At 33.3% G+C, this 16,515-nt stretch overlaps 3 protein-coding genes and 1 long non-coding RNA gene across 26 annotated transcripts in view; all 4 read right to left on the bottom strand.

Annotated features, from left to right (window-relative positions):
* trol (terribly reduced optic lobes) overlaps positions 1 to 16,515 on the bottom strand; it is a 188,114-nt gene that overhangs the window by 82,220 nt on the left and 89,379 nt on the right. The window lies entirely within an intron of this gene.
* Positions 4,871 to 5,297, bottom strand: LOC139100991 (uncharacterized). Its single transcript, XR_011545501.1, has 2 exons — positions 5,205 to 5,297; positions 4,871 to 5,059 (listed from the first exon to the last, which is right to left on the bottom strand). It is a non-coding gene; the product is annotated as an uncharacterized lncRNA (long non-coding RNA).
* Positions 5,370 to 7,050, bottom strand: LOC139101021 (maltase A1-like). The gene is given in 6 exon segments (XM_070653884.1): positions 5,370 to 5,413; positions 5,455 to 6,288; positions 6,341 to 6,379; positions 6,382 to 6,693; positions 6,751 to 6,857; positions 6,919 to 7,050. Coding segments are annotated over 6 exon segments (1,464 nt in total). The 5' UTR covers positions 7,047 to 7,050.
* LOC139101020 (maltase A1-like) lies at positions 10,086 to 12,009 on the bottom strand. The gene is made up of 4 exons (XM_070653883.1): positions 11,882 to 12,009; positions 11,360 to 11,820; positions 10,213 to 11,296; positions 10,086 to 10,149 (listed from the first exon to the last, which is right to left on the bottom strand). The coding sequence occupies exons 1-4, from the start codon at positions 12,007 to 12,009 to the stop codon at positions 10,086 to 10,088; spliced, it is 1,737 nt and encodes a 578-aa protein (XP_070509984.1).

Genomic DNA, 16,515 nt, shown 5'->3' with positions numbered 1-16,515 from the left:
TCATGTAAAACTGCAATTTCTTCATAAATGAAAATATTTTTACAATTTGACAGAAAGTCGCATTCAGCATGGCAACAAAGATAAACATAGTAATCACAGTTTAATTACAATAACGATGATGAAATTGACTTCAAGTGGATGAAAAAAAGACTAAACAATTTATAAAATTCTTTCATTTCATTTTATGAATAATAAAATAAAGCAAAGTATAATGTGCATTTATTGAGGCAAAACAACACTTTCAGAGCACATCTGACTTAATTGAGTATCATGACCGACATATGTAAACAGTTGATATTTTCACAGTAGCATTATGGGGGGCCGTTGGTGGGTTATGTAGCGTAAAATGGTCATTTTTGGCTTTATTCTGCTGTCGTTACCAATTTATCATAGATTCTTGTATGAATCGCGACGCATGAGTACCAAAAGACCTCATCCTAACCCCTTTCCAGTTTTCTAGCACCCCTCAAATCTCCCAAGAGTCACCTAGAAAGCAAACGACGTTTAAATGCCCGAAAATCTGTCCTAAACTAAAATGACTCTTACAAGATGTCGAATTCCCTCAAATCTGGCCTGAGCTTTGAGATACGCAGGCCTGGAACCGAATTTTTGCCCATTCTATTGCAACCGTCCCATAACTTACAAACAATATCTAAGCTTCATTACAAATATCGTCAGAACAGAGATTGACTCGATAGCTGTAATGAATATTGGTCGACTACAGAAGGCAATAAAAATTCAATTGAGTCAATTGATCTCTTTTGAAGTCTTTCTTTAGCTTATTTCTACTGTGACAGATGATATAATATTTTTTGTAGAATTTGAATTTCCTAGTCATAAATTATGAGAAAAAAAAGACAAATTTTTTTATGGATGACAAACAACTGAATCGTTAAAGAATTGCGTAAGATCATTCAAAGATCTTACAGAACCGACTTGATTGACGATATGGAAAGAAAATTCTGTAATAATTGATGTTGTTTGTAGTTGAATTGGATTTATATGACTCGATCATTAGTTTTTAATTTGAGAATTGAGGTTTAGATGGAAAATGTTGATTGGTTATTTTGCTATATTGCATAATATTCAGTCATATTTATTTTAGATATACGAATGAAGAGGATATCTAGTCAGTTCATTGTCTTTGGTATGTTTAGCGAAATCTTAAATATTTGAATTTGTGTAAATAAAGGCAACGTCAATCGGGTCATTCAACTAAATGCGTCAAACTCGAATAGCACATAGCACAAGTCGATAAATCGATTCAAAATCCGGCACTAGGCCGACTAGACTTTGGCATGGTGTCGAGTTTAAATTGAATACAGCACCAAGTCAAAGTCACGCTAGATTGGAGCTGAATTTAAATCAAATCCAGTACCAAGTATAAGTCACGTCGACATGATGCCGGATTAAAACCGAATTCAACACCAAGACAGAGTCACGTCGGCTTACACCTGGATTTAGAATGAATCCAGAATAAAGTCAGTGTCACGTCAGCCTAAGCCGGAACAGAGACCTGTTCAATCGATTTATTAACGCCCTACAATTCACAGTGGATCATCATCATCATCACGTCAGCCTAAAGCTTGATTTAAAACGAGTCCAACATCAAATAATAGTCACACCGGCCTGAAGTCGGATTTTAAACTAAATCTGGTACCAAGTTAGAGTCACGCCAGCCTGCTTTTGGGCTTAAATCGAATTCAGGACCAAATCATAGCCGCGCCGGTTTATGACTAGATTTTGGATCGAACAACCAATTTGTGCTATTCCAGAAAGATACAAGCCATATTCATGCTCTAATTCTACAAGGTAAATTAGCTATGACTGATCTCAAAACCACGATTTTCGAGAATCTAAAGCACAATCTTCCATTTACCAACGCTATCCCATCCAAACAGCAACATATGTACACGTTGAAGCACTTATCTCATCTTCATAAATAACTCATTTAATATTATTCTTATAAATATATTTCTCACACGTAACTAACATCAGATAACTAAGCATTAAGCTATACAATTCAACTAAAAACTTAAGAGGGCGTAAATAAAGACGTACAGAAGAAAAGTCAATATGCATTTGAATGTCACCTTATGTTTTACGTATAGACACTTGACTATTTTTTGTAAATAGCTACACAGAAGATAATGTTGATTATTTGCACACATCCATTGTGGATATAATAATGAAATTGTCAAAGCATCGACGACATGCCACAACTATTCGATGAATGAACAGACTTGTTGACATCCAGCAAGAAAAGAATCTTTGCTGTTTGCTCATTAAAAATGAGAAAAATAAGAATATGAGAATGAAATAAACAGAAGTTTGGAATGCAACAGGAGATAAGATAACATGCGCATGTTAAATATTTGTATCATATGAAGAAGATTAGCATGTGGAGAATTATGTGCTGACTTTATACATATTTTTTTGATCTCAATTTCAGCTAATTATAGTAATTTTAATTTAGAATTATATTCATTGTCACTTAATAGGTTGTGTATGAGACATGAATGAATCAAGTTGAGATAAGACTCATGTGGAAATATGGAAAGGAATCTGTCACATTTCCTAATTATTATTGCACTTAAAAATTTAGTAAATTTAACTAGACTGAAGGTTTACAAAGTAGCAAAAAAAAATACTTTTCTTTTCAATTTCCGCTTCCACACGTTTGCATTTCCGTTTCTAAATCGACACATATCATATCATATTTACTTAATACATAATATTGAATATATCACATCATAAATCACATTATGCAAATTATATGCTATCATTATAAAATTGATATGTAAATGCAAGCGATACAGCTATCGTAATATCGTCGAGTTAGATACATTCATTCATAAAAAAAAATATCCGTAAAAATCAGTCGCTTGTATGCACGTGACATGTCATTACGAGTGTAAAAAATGAAAATTGTTTTTCCTGAACATGAGGTCGGGTTTTACAGCTATTGATTTATATTCATGAAGGGAAAAACGTTTCATTGCTATTGGGAGGAATTTTTTTAAAAAATAAAATTAAATGAATAATGGGACATTAAAGTTTGAATAGAAAAATTGCGTAAAAATATTAATTAAGTCTGGTATGAAGAGATGGAATTGAGAGATAAGAGTGTGTAGGTGTTGTCGGGGGTTATTCATGAATTATGTCTGTTTAGGGTTGATTGTTTGGGCATTTTTGCATGAACACCTGTAGGAAGAGTCACAACTGATCTTAAGTCAGAAAACAAATGCAATCAAATTCAGAAAGAGTTGTTTTGAGCGGCACTGCATTCCGCATTGTGGCTGAGTCTGTCGTCATATCCGTTTACACATTTATGTACAACTGCTTGGTTTATTCAACAGAATACTTGATTAAAGTACTTTTGTATCAAAAAACTTTAGTAAATTGAAGAATTTGGTCCAAAAATTCAAATGTTCTCAAATTATTTCCATTTCTAAGCTATCCCGAGTAGCACAAGTCGGTTTAAATCGACCCAAAATCTGGCATCAGACAAGTATGACTTTAATATGATACTAAAACCGATTCCGGCACCAAATCAGAGTTACGTCGGTCTAAGCCCGGATTTTTGATTGATTTACCGATTTATACTATTCGGATACACCTTATATCAATCTATCCGGTAGGTTATACGCTCTTAGTTATTCTAAGTGTGAAATAAAAAATTAATCATAGAAACTCACTTGACCTCGTCTCATCCCAAACCCCATAGATCATGCAAGAAATCAGGAAAGCCTAATCAAAACACCAAATGCCCAGCAAACACATTGCAAACCACATTGTCAATACAATATATCAACAAATTAACTAAAAAAAATTATTCACAAAGTAATTCAGACTGTTTATTATTCCAACAAATCTGAGCATTAAGTGCACATCTTCTCTACAATCCAGAACACATCACATCCTACATTCTCATTCCTACATTATAAATCCAGATTGATTTCATACTAAAGATAAGTAAAGCTACAACGACTGAGATTTATATTCAATTACTTCTTGCACTTCAATTTGATTCCGTTCAAAAGGCAGCTTCCGACAAATTCTATTCAAGCTAGATAAGTTTGATCTTAATACTTTTTTGCAATTCATCTACGACTTTCAAGAATTTCTTTCATAATTAGTTAAACAAATTTCCGCGATTAACTCTAATCTTTTAATTGAAAAATTAATTTAATTACAATTTTTTTCATTTTTTGCTGAACTTTAGTGCTTGTAACTTGTATTGAGTGAAATGAATTTAAAATAAAGAAGGAAGAAGAAAAAGCAATTATAGTTTTCTGCTCTTTTTCCACTCACACAAATCATAGCAAAAATTCTATTTGCTCAAGTAGTAGCACAAAGAGGCGGCAGCAGTGAAATGGTAGCAAAAATATTTTTTTTCGCAATTCATTTCATTTCAGATTCTTTTATGTGCTATGAAAAAAATGTAAATAAATTTACCATGAATGGGTTAATAAAGGCAAAGTGGAATGAATTGAAAGAGAAAAATTTCCTAGGAAATGTTATAGAAATCGAAAAATGTTTGCACTATATCATGTGCTATTCTATGAAGAGCATTTGTTTCGATATTTAGAGTAAATTGTTGTGAAGCAGAAGCTTAGTTAGGAGATTTTTGAGATGTCCGACTTCTAGAGTGAGGACAACATTGTAGCGAATAGCATTTTTCGCCGTTAATATGGGTCGAAACAGCAATCATGGTGTCGGTTGGGCAACGATGCGTCTTATCGTTAATACGGCGACTTAGTGGGACTCTAACAAACATGTAGTGCTGTACGGGAAAGTAGAAAATAGGAGGAATATCTCAGAACTCTGAACCTATAAATTCATCCTTATATTTTTAAAATTCGAAAGATTTAACGCCAATATTTCAGTTTATTTAGTGTATTTAGACATAATTTTCAAAATATCCATTAAATAACTACAGTATAAACACAGACAATACCATTTAATAGCCCTAATTAACAATTATACACCATCTCACTCAAAAATGACACCAGCATCTTTAGGGATTGTTATCTTATCAGTGGATCGGAATAGACGACTGCAAAAATCACAAATAAATCAATTATCATCAAAAACCCACAATCAATTTCCCAAAACTCGAAATCGACTCAGATTTTGTATGAAAATTCAACTAGACTCCATACAAAAACTCAAATCAACTTCAACTTCTTCAATTTCCTCACCCTTGACGAATATTCGAATTATCAGACACAACACTAGCAGTATGGAACCTCTTTAATGATGTAAAGTAGTTGCTGATCACAAATTCTTGATCTTCTGTACCGAAATTGAGAGCAACAAACAATTGCAAAGTTTCAGTTTCACGTTTGATGATCAACAAATTATTGTCAGCAATTGTGACAGTTGAGCCATCTTGCAAGACTTTCCTGTTCTTCCTCATACGGACGAGTTTCTTAAAAACATTCAAATGACTTCCAATCTTCAACTTTTCATCCTTGACATTGACACCTTGTTGATAGTCTGAATTGATTGGTAGCCAAGTTTTGCGTGATGTTGAGAATCCAGCCATTGATGAATTATCCCATTGCATTGGTGTACGTGCAGGATCACGGTCAACAGCCCAATAGTTATCAGGACCTGCTAGAAGTGCTTGTGGATCAACGGTCTCACTGTAAGGAATCCAAGTGTCAGTCATGACAATTTCCTCTCCATAATATGTGATGGCAATGCCAGGTAGCATCTGAACCATCATATTAATGGCATCACCACGTTTAAGTCCAAGTCTATTAACAACACGGTGATTGTCATGATTTCCAACAAGCCAATTGGGTACAAAGTCTGGACCTTTTGGCATATTATTCAGCCAAACATCAATTTGTGTCTTGTAATCAGCAGGTGTGCTGCTTCCAGTGATTTTGCCCATTACTTCAAAATTAAATGGAATTTGACTTCCAAGACGACCAACAGAGTCACCATAATATTCAAGAACTTTATCTAGTTCTCCATATCCTTCTGTCATTATAATTCTAACTTCACCTCCGTGCTGTTTACTGTAATTTGCTAATATGTCATGCCAATCATAAATAAGATTGTAAGTTTCTTTCAGTTCCTTTGTATAGATCTGTTTAAGGTAACAAACGGAAGTTGTGTCAGTGCACAATCCACTAAGTGGCTCATCAGGGAAGGTTCCGTTTTCATATTGTGTCTCATAAATGTACGGAACAGCATCAATCCTGAATCCACCAATTCCTCTGTCAAGCCAGAAAAGCAAAACATTTTTCATTTCCTCGGTAACATTTGGATTTCCTATAAATTTAATTTGTCAATTCCCAAAATATTTAAATTTTAAAAAATTTACTGTAATTTAAATCAGGTTGACTGGCCAAGAACTGATGAAGTAATATTCCTGTCTCTTATCACTCCATTGCCATGCTGAATTCCCAAATATACTAATCCAGTTGCTTGGTGGTTCTCGTTCTCCAGTATCACTGTTAATTTTGCCAGGTGACCAGACATAGAAGTCCTTATAGTAAGGATCATTAGCTTCTGACTTTAAGAACCATGGATGTTGGTCTGACGTGTGATTTGGAACAAAATCAAGAATGAGTTTGATGCCCAAACGTTTACAAACTTTGATCAACTTTTCTACATCAGCAAGAGTTCCATATTCCCAGTGAATATCTGTGTAGTTGCTTATGTCGTAGCCGAAATCTATGCAAATAATAAACATTTAAGTATCTAGTAGCAACTAGCAATAAATTCACAAACCATTCATAGGCGATTTGAAAATTGGAGACAGCCAAACGCCGTCCATTCCAATTTCCTTCAAATAAGGCATCTTTTCAGCGATTCCGTTAATATCACCGATCCCGTCTCTAAAATGCAAATATTCAGAGATTGCAAAAATAACTTCTGAATCTTATTAAAACCACAAACCCATCGGAATCCTTAAAACTTCTCGGATAAATTTGATAAAAATTTCCTCTTTCCCACCATGCCTTTGTAGCTGCACGGACAGCAGTTGAAGCCGCAAAGATTATGAAAATTCCAACAAAAATTTTCATTTTGTTTTCTTTTTTACCACAGAAAAATTATTAGTAATTGAAATTGATGTTGATAGGATTTGAAAACAGACTGATAACTGATAACAAGATGGAAAATGTTGCATCTTTTATATTGAAAAGATGTAAAATACATTGTAAGTATGCAGTCTTTTTGCTTGCATCTGAGTCAACTTGCAATATTGATGAATGGAAAATATATTAATAAATTATTTTAAAGAATTGAATTCAGCTGTCACGACCTTGAGAATCGCTTCCTATTATGAAAATTTGTAAGGTTTAGCAAGTACTTGAATATGTTACATTATATTTCCGTGCTCTAATTTGTGAGAATATCTCAAAAATGTTCATTAATTTAGAAAAACTAAATTGTATCCTCAATAGTTACAATATGAAGAAACCCTGGGAGCAACTATGACTATAAATCAGGTTAAATATTCAAACAATTAAAGCAAAACTGCTTAAAGCAACTATTGGCGATTGGCAGACGGAGATAGAGCCAGCTTTAGGCGACATCTGAGGGAGGCCATGGAACACAGTTGATCTGAACGACCATTGAAGTAAGTAAGTAAGTAAGGCAAAATTACAAATTTTTAGACTTTTACTGATTGTTTGCTGTATTTTTCTGTGTTCCAGACTTGACTTTGATTCTATTCTTCATCAGGCATCAAGCCTAATTGGTTAATTCTCAAAGGAAATCTAGATGAAGGAAATATCCCAAATAGCTCGAATCGGTAAATCAATTCAAAATCAGGCATCAGAATGGTGTGACTTTGATTTGGTACCAAATTTAATCGGATTTGACACGAAGCCAGAGTTTTGCTGACCTGGGGTCGGATTTTTTGTTGCCATAAAGTCGAATTGAATTATGAAATCCCGGTCCCGAAACCATTGACGGGACCGGGAAGTTTCCCGAAACAAAAATATGTGCTAAAAAGTACAATATTTTAATGTTTTTTCAGTGTTTTTAAGCTTAATATGTATTTTCAAAATTTTATGATGGATTTAAGTTTTCAAAACTCTTGAGACCTGACTAGTTTTAAATAATTTTAAAATAGATGATGGCATTAAAAAATTCTGTGCTTAACTATCATATTCACCGTTTATACGATTATCAACAATCATCAAATATTTGTAATCAATTTAAAAAGCATTAAACCATTCAATTTTTGAAAAACCTCAAATTAGCTGGAAATCGATAGGTTTATTTAAAAGGGTTTGTTTGGTTTGGTTTATATTATTTGCCACTGTATTTCAGAACAAAAATTAGAGGATCAAAATGAATTTAATATTTTTAACTCAAAAGCATTCAAAATACCAATTTAAAGTCCATCGGCCTGTTTCACTAAAGTGGCCTCGATTTTGGATTAACTTCATTTTTTGGAAATATCTCAAACAATTTTAGAGTTGCATTATCTTTGTTTTTAATTTATATTAATGGTCGTTTTAACGAATTACGTTGGTTCCTAAGATTTACAAGTATCACATAGTATATCTTTGAAAACTCTCAGAAAGACCACAATGGCAAATCGAGGATTAAAAAACGGTTTCATTTGTCTGTTAGGTTTTGATTACATAATTAAACGTTTCTTTTTTATTCATAAAGTTAATAAGAATTTTTTTAAAACCTAGTCCTGCGGGACCAGTCCCGGAAGGTTTTCGGGACTCGGGACGGGACCGGGACGGGACACTACTCAGAGAAAAGATCATTCGATCAGAAATCGAAGGACGTAGTTCAAAGTCCCATTTAAGATCCATTATTCAAAACACTCATTTTTCTGTCAAATATCCAATAAAACCATCAAACCTTACTCATCTAATGAACCCATTGATCAAAAAGTCAAAGATTAATTTTTCAACAATAATAGCTATAAATACACATAAATCATGAACCAAGCAAGCAAGCAACACAAAAAAAAAACACAAATGAGAAGAAAAACTTTTAATGAATATTTTTCAAATGAAGTAGATTAAATTTCGCCTCCCATTTTTCCTTATTTTTCTCATCTACATCATCATAATAAAAAGAAAATTTATCATAAACAAATGAAGCATATATTGCAGCTAAAAGACGACTATGTATAATAAATCCTAAAGCCTTTTTTTTGTCACTTGGTCACCATACATAGATGTTGTGTACTTAAGATCCATTCATGTATGCAAAAAATTAATTTTCATGTGAATGTTTATGATGATGTGCCCTAAATGCATTCCCAGTGTAAATTAAATGAATGTACAAAAACGAGAGCAGGAGGTGGTGAAAAAACTTTGCAGTTAAATTTCCCACAGAAAATTAATTTTTATTTTTTTCTGTGTGCATTTCCACATATTTTCCATAATTCTCCAGTCAGATTGCAGTGAATAAATAATAGAAAAGTCAAAAGAGGGTCAAGTTTAAATTTAAATTAATTTAAATGCTTCTCCATTCATTTCATTTCATTCATGTTCATATATACTAAGTCATGTCATAGTACACACAGGATATGAAGGCAAAAAATTAAAGCGAAGGGAAAATTTCTCTCGTCGACAGGGAAAATTGAGACAAAGCTACATGCGATGAGAAAATAACGTGGCTTGTTTTTTGTTGTTGTAGTCACGATTTTAATGGGTAGGAGAGAGGAAAATGAGGAGATCAAATTGCAATGTCTGTCGGGGGAAAAAACAACAGAAAATATAAATTTTTTGTTCATGCTATGCTAAAAGGATTGTGATATGCTTTATTGATTTCATTGTAAAGATAATAAACATAGAAAATATTGAGAAAAAATAAGAAGAATCGGATATAAAAAAAGGTAAATAGATTACGTATGCAAACTGAAGTGAGAGATTGATAAATAAATTTGATTTGATATTAAGGATAATGTGTATTTGGAGATTTTATAGGAATAAGGAAGACTATAGCAAGACTATAGTGTGTACAGAAGCATATTCTTGAGATTTGGAAATGATATTTCAAGATTGTTGACCCTGTTGTTGACTTAGAGCTCAAAATTCGTATTATTACGTCAATCCTAACTGCATTTAAGTCACGGCATCAATTCCCTATTCAATAACAATACCAGCATCTTTAGGAATCTTTATCTTGTCAGTTGGACGAATTAAATGACTGCAAAAATCACAAATAACTCAATTTTCATCAAAAACCCAAAAAACCAAACAATTTCCTCACCCTTGACGGATATTCAAATTATCAGACACAACACTAGCTGTATACAGCTTCTTTAATGGAACAAAATAGTCATTGATGACAAAGTCTTGATCTTCTGTACCAAAATTGAGAGCAACAAATAACTGCAATGTTTCGGTTTCACGCTTGATGATCAGCAAATTATTGTCAGCAATTGTGACAGTTGAACCATCTTGCAAGACTTTCCTGTTCTTCCTCATACGGACGAGTTTCTTAAAAACATTCAAATGACTTCCGATTTTCAGTCTTTCATCCTTAACATTGACGCCTTTTTGATAGTTTGGATTAACAGGAAGCCAAGTCTTTTTAGATGTTGAGAATCCAGCCATGGTTGTGTTATCCCATTGCATTGGTGTACGTGCTGGATCACGATCGACTGCCCAATAATCGTCAGGTCCCATATTGAGTGCCAGTTGATCAACAGTTTCATTATAAGGAATCCATAAGTCACTCATGACAATTTCATCTCCATAATATGTGATGGCAATGCCAGGCAACATCTGAACCATCATATTAATGGCATCACCACGATTAACACCAAATCTATTAACAACACGATGCTGGTCATGATTTCCAACAACCCAATTAGGAACAAAGTCCGTTCCTTTTGGCATATTGGTGATCCAAGCATCAATTTCTTTCTTGTAATCAGCTGGTGTGCTGTTTACATTGATATAATTAATCATTTCAAAATTAAATGGAATTTGACTACCGACACGACCAAATGGATTGCCATAAAAATCAACTGTCTTTTCAAGTGTTGTGTATGCTTCCGTCATCAAAATCCTTACATCACCTCCATGCTGATTTGTGTAGTTTACTAACATGTCATGCCAATCATAGACTAAATTATAAGTTTCTTCTAAATCCTTCGTGTAGATGTGATCAAGATAGCATGTTCCATTAACATCGCTACACAATCCACTAACTGGCTCATCAGGGAAAGTTCCATTTTCATATTGAGTCTCAAAGATATATGGGATGGCATCAACACGGAAACCATCAATACCTCTGTCAAGCCAGAAAAGCAAAACATTTTTCATTTCTTGTACAACATTTGGATTTCCTATAAATCAAGGTTTAAAATTACTCTAAAAATAGCAAAATAATTAAAGATTCAAATTTTTACTGTAATTTAAATCAGGCTGTTCAATAAGGCACTGATGAAGATAATATTCTTGTCTTTTTTCACTCCATTGCCATGCTGTAAATCTGAACAAACTGTTCCAATTGCTTGGTGGTTCACGCTCTCCAGTTTCACTGTTAATTGTGCCAGGTGCCCAGACATAAAAGTCCTTATAGTAAGGATCATTAGCTTCTGACTTAAGGAACCATGGATGTTGATTTGATGTGTGATTTGGAACAAAGTCAAGAATGAGTTTGATGCCCAAACGTTTGCAGACTTTGATCAATTTATCAACATCAGCAAGGGTTCCATATTCATAGTGAATGTCTGTGTAGTTACTAATGTCGTAGCCGAAGTCAACCATTGGTGATTTGAAAATTGGAGACAACCAAACGCCGTCCATTCCAATTTCCTTCAAATAAGGCATCTTTTCAGCGATTCCGTTAATATCACCGATCCCGTCTCTAAAATTTAAATATTCAGACATTGCAAAAATAACTTCTGAATCTTATTAAAACCACAAACCCATCGGAATCCTTAAAACTTCTCGGATAAATTTGATAAAAATTTCCTCTTTCCCACCATGCCTTTGTAGCTGCACGGACAGCAGTTGAAGCCGCAAAGATTATGAAAATTCCAACAAAAATTTTCATTTTGTTCTCTTTTTCACCACAGAAAATTATTAGTAATTGAAATTGATGTTGATAGGATTTAAAAATAGACTGATAACTGATAACAAGGTGGAAAGTGTTGCAGCTTTTATATGGAAAAGTTGATGAGAAAAAAAATTCAATTTTCCATCTTCCAACTGAATAAACAAACAAGTTTTAAGTCGATAGATAAGTGTATTGCAGATTGATGAGTGACGGAAATGCTGCAGATACAAACAAATGAGTGATTTACATTGAGGCAGATGTTTTGAAGAAATGTAGCTTTAATAATATTGAAGGATGCTCTAGTATTGAGGAATTGGATAAACAAAGTGAGATTAATTTAAATTCAATTGAAATTGCCGGAACTGACCTTCAAAACCATATGACATTCTGAATTAATTCAAATGATAATTAATTGATGTAATTTTTCATGTGTTGCTGCTGTAAACCCGAGCGGCACAATACGACGAAACGTATTTTTTGCTATAAAATTGAGTCGAATGTCCCATTTCGGCCGAAACGAAGCTGTCAGAGCGACTTTGAGTCTTTCTGTTCATACGACGTTACGTAGCGTTGCTCTAGCCAACATGTGGTGCCAATCGTATGGTATTTGCTAAATTTGTCATTAAAATATGCAGTTTTAGATTCAAAAACATCAAAAAGTTATCTATTTTAGCCCAAATTTACTCAAAATTTGTAGAACATAAGATTTAAAGATCTAAGCTGCAGCTTCCAACTGAATATTTGCATCATATCGCACATAACATATGTATTACTACTTTATAGCACGTGTATTACAAAACAATGCGACATATTAATACATTTTTGCTACAAAACTCCAACAAAAAATACAATCTTCAATTAATACCCAACAGTCTAACTTAATTCCAACAGAAACAAATCAATAAAGTCCAATAAAAATTATATCAATCATATTTTATAAAATTGAACTATCTTTTATAAAATAGCTATTAAAAATATTGACTATATGTCACTTATTTTGGACACTTGTCTATATAGTCTCGAAAAAAAACTTTCAAAGCAATTAAAGTATGTGATAAACGAAAAGAAAACCAACACACGACACTTATGGCTCATCAACATCAATTAATTATTGATGATTTTTTTTAGATTCACATGTTACATATAAATTGATTGTAAAAATAGTTTTTTTAGTGACTTACATCATCGGTCGAATTCCAATCGATGATGCAGTATGGGGGAGTTTATTATGTTACATAAAAAATAATAATAATTTTTTCTGACTAGTGGTCACATAAAAAAAGGCAGAGACAAGCAGGCTTTTCCTAATAATAATTTTACGGTTTCTCTGACTAGAGCAGTGGTCAGGATTCATCTACAGGGACAGTTTTCTCATTGTGGTGTTTGAAAAAAGTGGAATGTAGGGTATGGAGCCATATATAGACGAATCTGTCACTGCGAAAGTAAGCAAAACTGTGGTTGAGAGGATAAGCAACTATTTGTGCCACTTTCTTGTGAGTTCATTGGTTCAATCAGAGACCAATCAAATCATTTTATAGAGTTGACGATATGACAAGGATTTGCACAATGCACATGACATTGCACTTTGGTATTGGTTCCACTTAACCCATCTCAACTGTACCCAATACACTGTTCTAATCAGGGTTCTGTGACTTAAGCCGAATTGAATCATACCAGGACAAGGGAAATCCAGAGTTATCAGGACTCCAATGTGGAGACATAGTGGAATCCAGAATCATGTTAGATGGAATTTTTGGACTTATGGAGTCCGGACTCCAAAGTCCGGCCAACTCTGATGAAATCGGCTCAATTTGTCTAGTCAAATAGAACCATAGGCACCTTCAGGCCAATTTGGCATAGATTTCACAAATCCGCCCTGTCTCATCCCAAAACATTAACATCAAAAGCAAACAAACCCACAAAAAAAGACTAATTCTCATTGATATTTTAACTGATGACCTCAAAAATATTTCGTCTGTGCACAACAATAATTACTACTTGAAGTTTTTTATTCTTATTAATTTTTGCATGTTTTTGCAATAAAAAAAATTAATTTTACGACTACTGAAGTAAAAAGCGGTTAAAGCAGAAGCGAAAAAAATATATTATTTTGTTGCTTTTGAAAAAAAAAAGGAGAATCGCTGGGGACGCATTTAATTTATTCATAAATTTTTATTGTTTCAAGTTTGTTCTTCTCTCTCTTTTTTCTGTGTTGAACTTTCATTCGACTACTCAGCAATTTGCGATTTTTTTTTTCTCTTTTCCTTCTTTAATTGCTTTTCTGTGCCATTATGTTCTTGTCACAAGAGCTTTACTTATTCTTGATAACAGTAAGGGAATGAGGATTATACAATGTATAAACATAGTCATATATACAAAATCATAAGTGGAATCTTCATCCATACCTTTTTCTTATTTTTTAATAAAGACATGATGTAACAGTAATGGAATTTATCATCAACTTGAGATGCAAGCAGCAAGAAATCATTTTTCTAATGTAGAATTTATTGACAAGAGATTCTTGAATGGCAAAAAAAAGGTGCTGCGCCTTGTTTTGTGTAACAACCACTCAAGGCAATTAATGTAACTTTTTTTATTCATTTTTTACACATACATGACGAGGTTGCTTTATGCTTATATGCTGGAAACATTGTTTATTGTCTGAGTTTTGAGGATGTGAGCAAATTTGCTTAAAAGAGATTTTTTCAAGGGACAAGACCTTGAATTTATTGAAGCACATAAAGTTTAATGTATCAATTTAATGAGGACTTTAAAATTAGACAAGAATTGAGCTTTAAGAACAGTTTTGTTCAATTTAGAATTTCGGAATCTCTGAGAATTATCTCAAGAAAATTTGAAATTTTGGTCCTTTTAAAAATTACTTTTGCAGCAATTTGGAATGAATTTTGAAGAAATGTGTAAGAATGTGTCAAAAATCGATCCTAACTACATGATAATGATGAGATTTCAAAGACTTTCCTAATAATTTAGGTCAAAAAATGTGTTTACATTCAAAATAGATGAAAATTGTAAAAAATTCAGGAAATTGGTAGAAAAACTTTCAAATTCTGGCAATTATCGTGCATTTACTGACAATTTCTTGTCTGTCGTCTCACAAGTTCTTTCAAAATTTGTTAAAAATTGCCTAAAATCTCCAATCCAATCACCTATTTCCCTTATTACCAAGTATATAACAACACAGTAGTTTTGCCTCTTTTTAGGACATACAACTGCATATACAACTCCATCCGAGACACCAACTTCAAAGCCATAACACACATATTCCCATCCCCCTACAAAATCACACTTCAATATCAAATTACTTCAGCACGAGAACATTCCAAGAGTTCTATCGAATCCGGTGAAACTTTTCACCTTTTTTCATCTGATACAGAACTTTTTTTCCTTCATTCACTAAAGTTTTGCACATACAGCAATCGACTGCTATCATATTTAGAACGAACATTGAAATGTTGATCCATATTCAATAAACATGATTTTTGTAGAGAAGTTTGAGATGCGACGGATAAGAGGAAACTTGACACTTTTGTGAGAGTTGTTTTTATTATAGAAAGTGATGTTTTTGTGTGTTTGGGTGATCGTTGACTGTGGGGAAAGGATTGTGAAGGAGAGGAGATGTGTTGGTTTGATGGACTAGAGGTTGAAAGGATTTAAGTTCGAATTTAACTGAAATCATTCTTTGAAATTAGTCTATAGTTTAAAATTGCATTAGAAAACCCGAACAGGACACAATGGCGACTAGGACAACGCTATGTTGCCGTATAATCTGTAAAATGTGAAGTTGACTTGACAGCACTGGTTATCCTGGTGGAACAGGATGTCCTGACAAGCCCAGGTTGTCCTGACGGCCCAGGTCGACCTGACGGTTCACCACACTGTGCCGCTCGGTAAAACTATCACTTTCAAATCTCTTACCCAACCTCTATTAATATCACTTGTTGTCTATCTTATAATTCATCATCGGGACATCAAATAAAAGAAGAATTTCAGAATTTTATTGAAATTTATCGCTTTTATGTGCCAATTGCATTGTTCCTCAATTTTTTATATTTGATTTTATCTATCATGACAGATGGTTTTCACTTTCATTCTTCTTTTTTTGCATATTAATTCATTTCTATTCATGTTGATTGTATCGTGAGCCAATTATTAATTAAAATTGATAGACATTTCAATTAAGATCAAAATTGCAAACAAAGAAAATTCAACAATGTAAGGCAATTCTGATCCTCATGATTCATCAAATGCTTTAACAGTTATTAAAGGAGGTTAAAAGAATCAGAAGATGTCATCGACTCAGTTAATCAAGCAGTTGAATTTGTATTATTATAAATTGAAAATTGCTACAAAATGTGAAGAAAAAGTCAGATTTTTTAATTGAGGAACACGCATAGTTGATATAAGGATGTGAATGAACTTTTGGAGAGAATTTGGATATTTTCAGGATTTGAAGCAAATTGGAGCAGGATTTTTGGAATCTGG

Source organism: Chironomus tepperi, unplaced genomic scaffold, assembly GCF_022539635.2.
Source record: "Chironomus tepperi strain 1889 unplaced genomic scaffold, CSIRO-AGI_Ctep_v1 contig_73, whole genome shotgun sequence".
NCBI lineage: Eukaryota > Metazoa > Arthropoda > Insecta > Diptera > Chironomidae > Chironomus > Chironomus tepperi.
Note: the sequence above shows the minus strand (reverse complement) of the source record. Positions and strands in the feature narration are given on the sequence as shown.

Excerpts from the sequence above, each read along its gene's own strand:
- LOC139101020 (XM_070653883.1), bottom strand. The coding sequence starts at position 12,009 with ATGAAAATTTTTGTTGGAATTTTCATAATCTTTGCGGCTTCAACTGCT. Across the intron at positions 11,821-11,881 it reads AGTTTTAAGGATTCCGATGG|AGACGGGATCGGTGATATTA; the intron begins GTTTGTGGTTTT and ends TTTAAATTTTAG. Across the intron at positions 11,297-11,359 it reads ACAGCCTGATTTAAATTACA|GAAATCCAAATGTTGTACAA; the intron begins GTAAAAATTTGA and ends CTTGATTTATAG.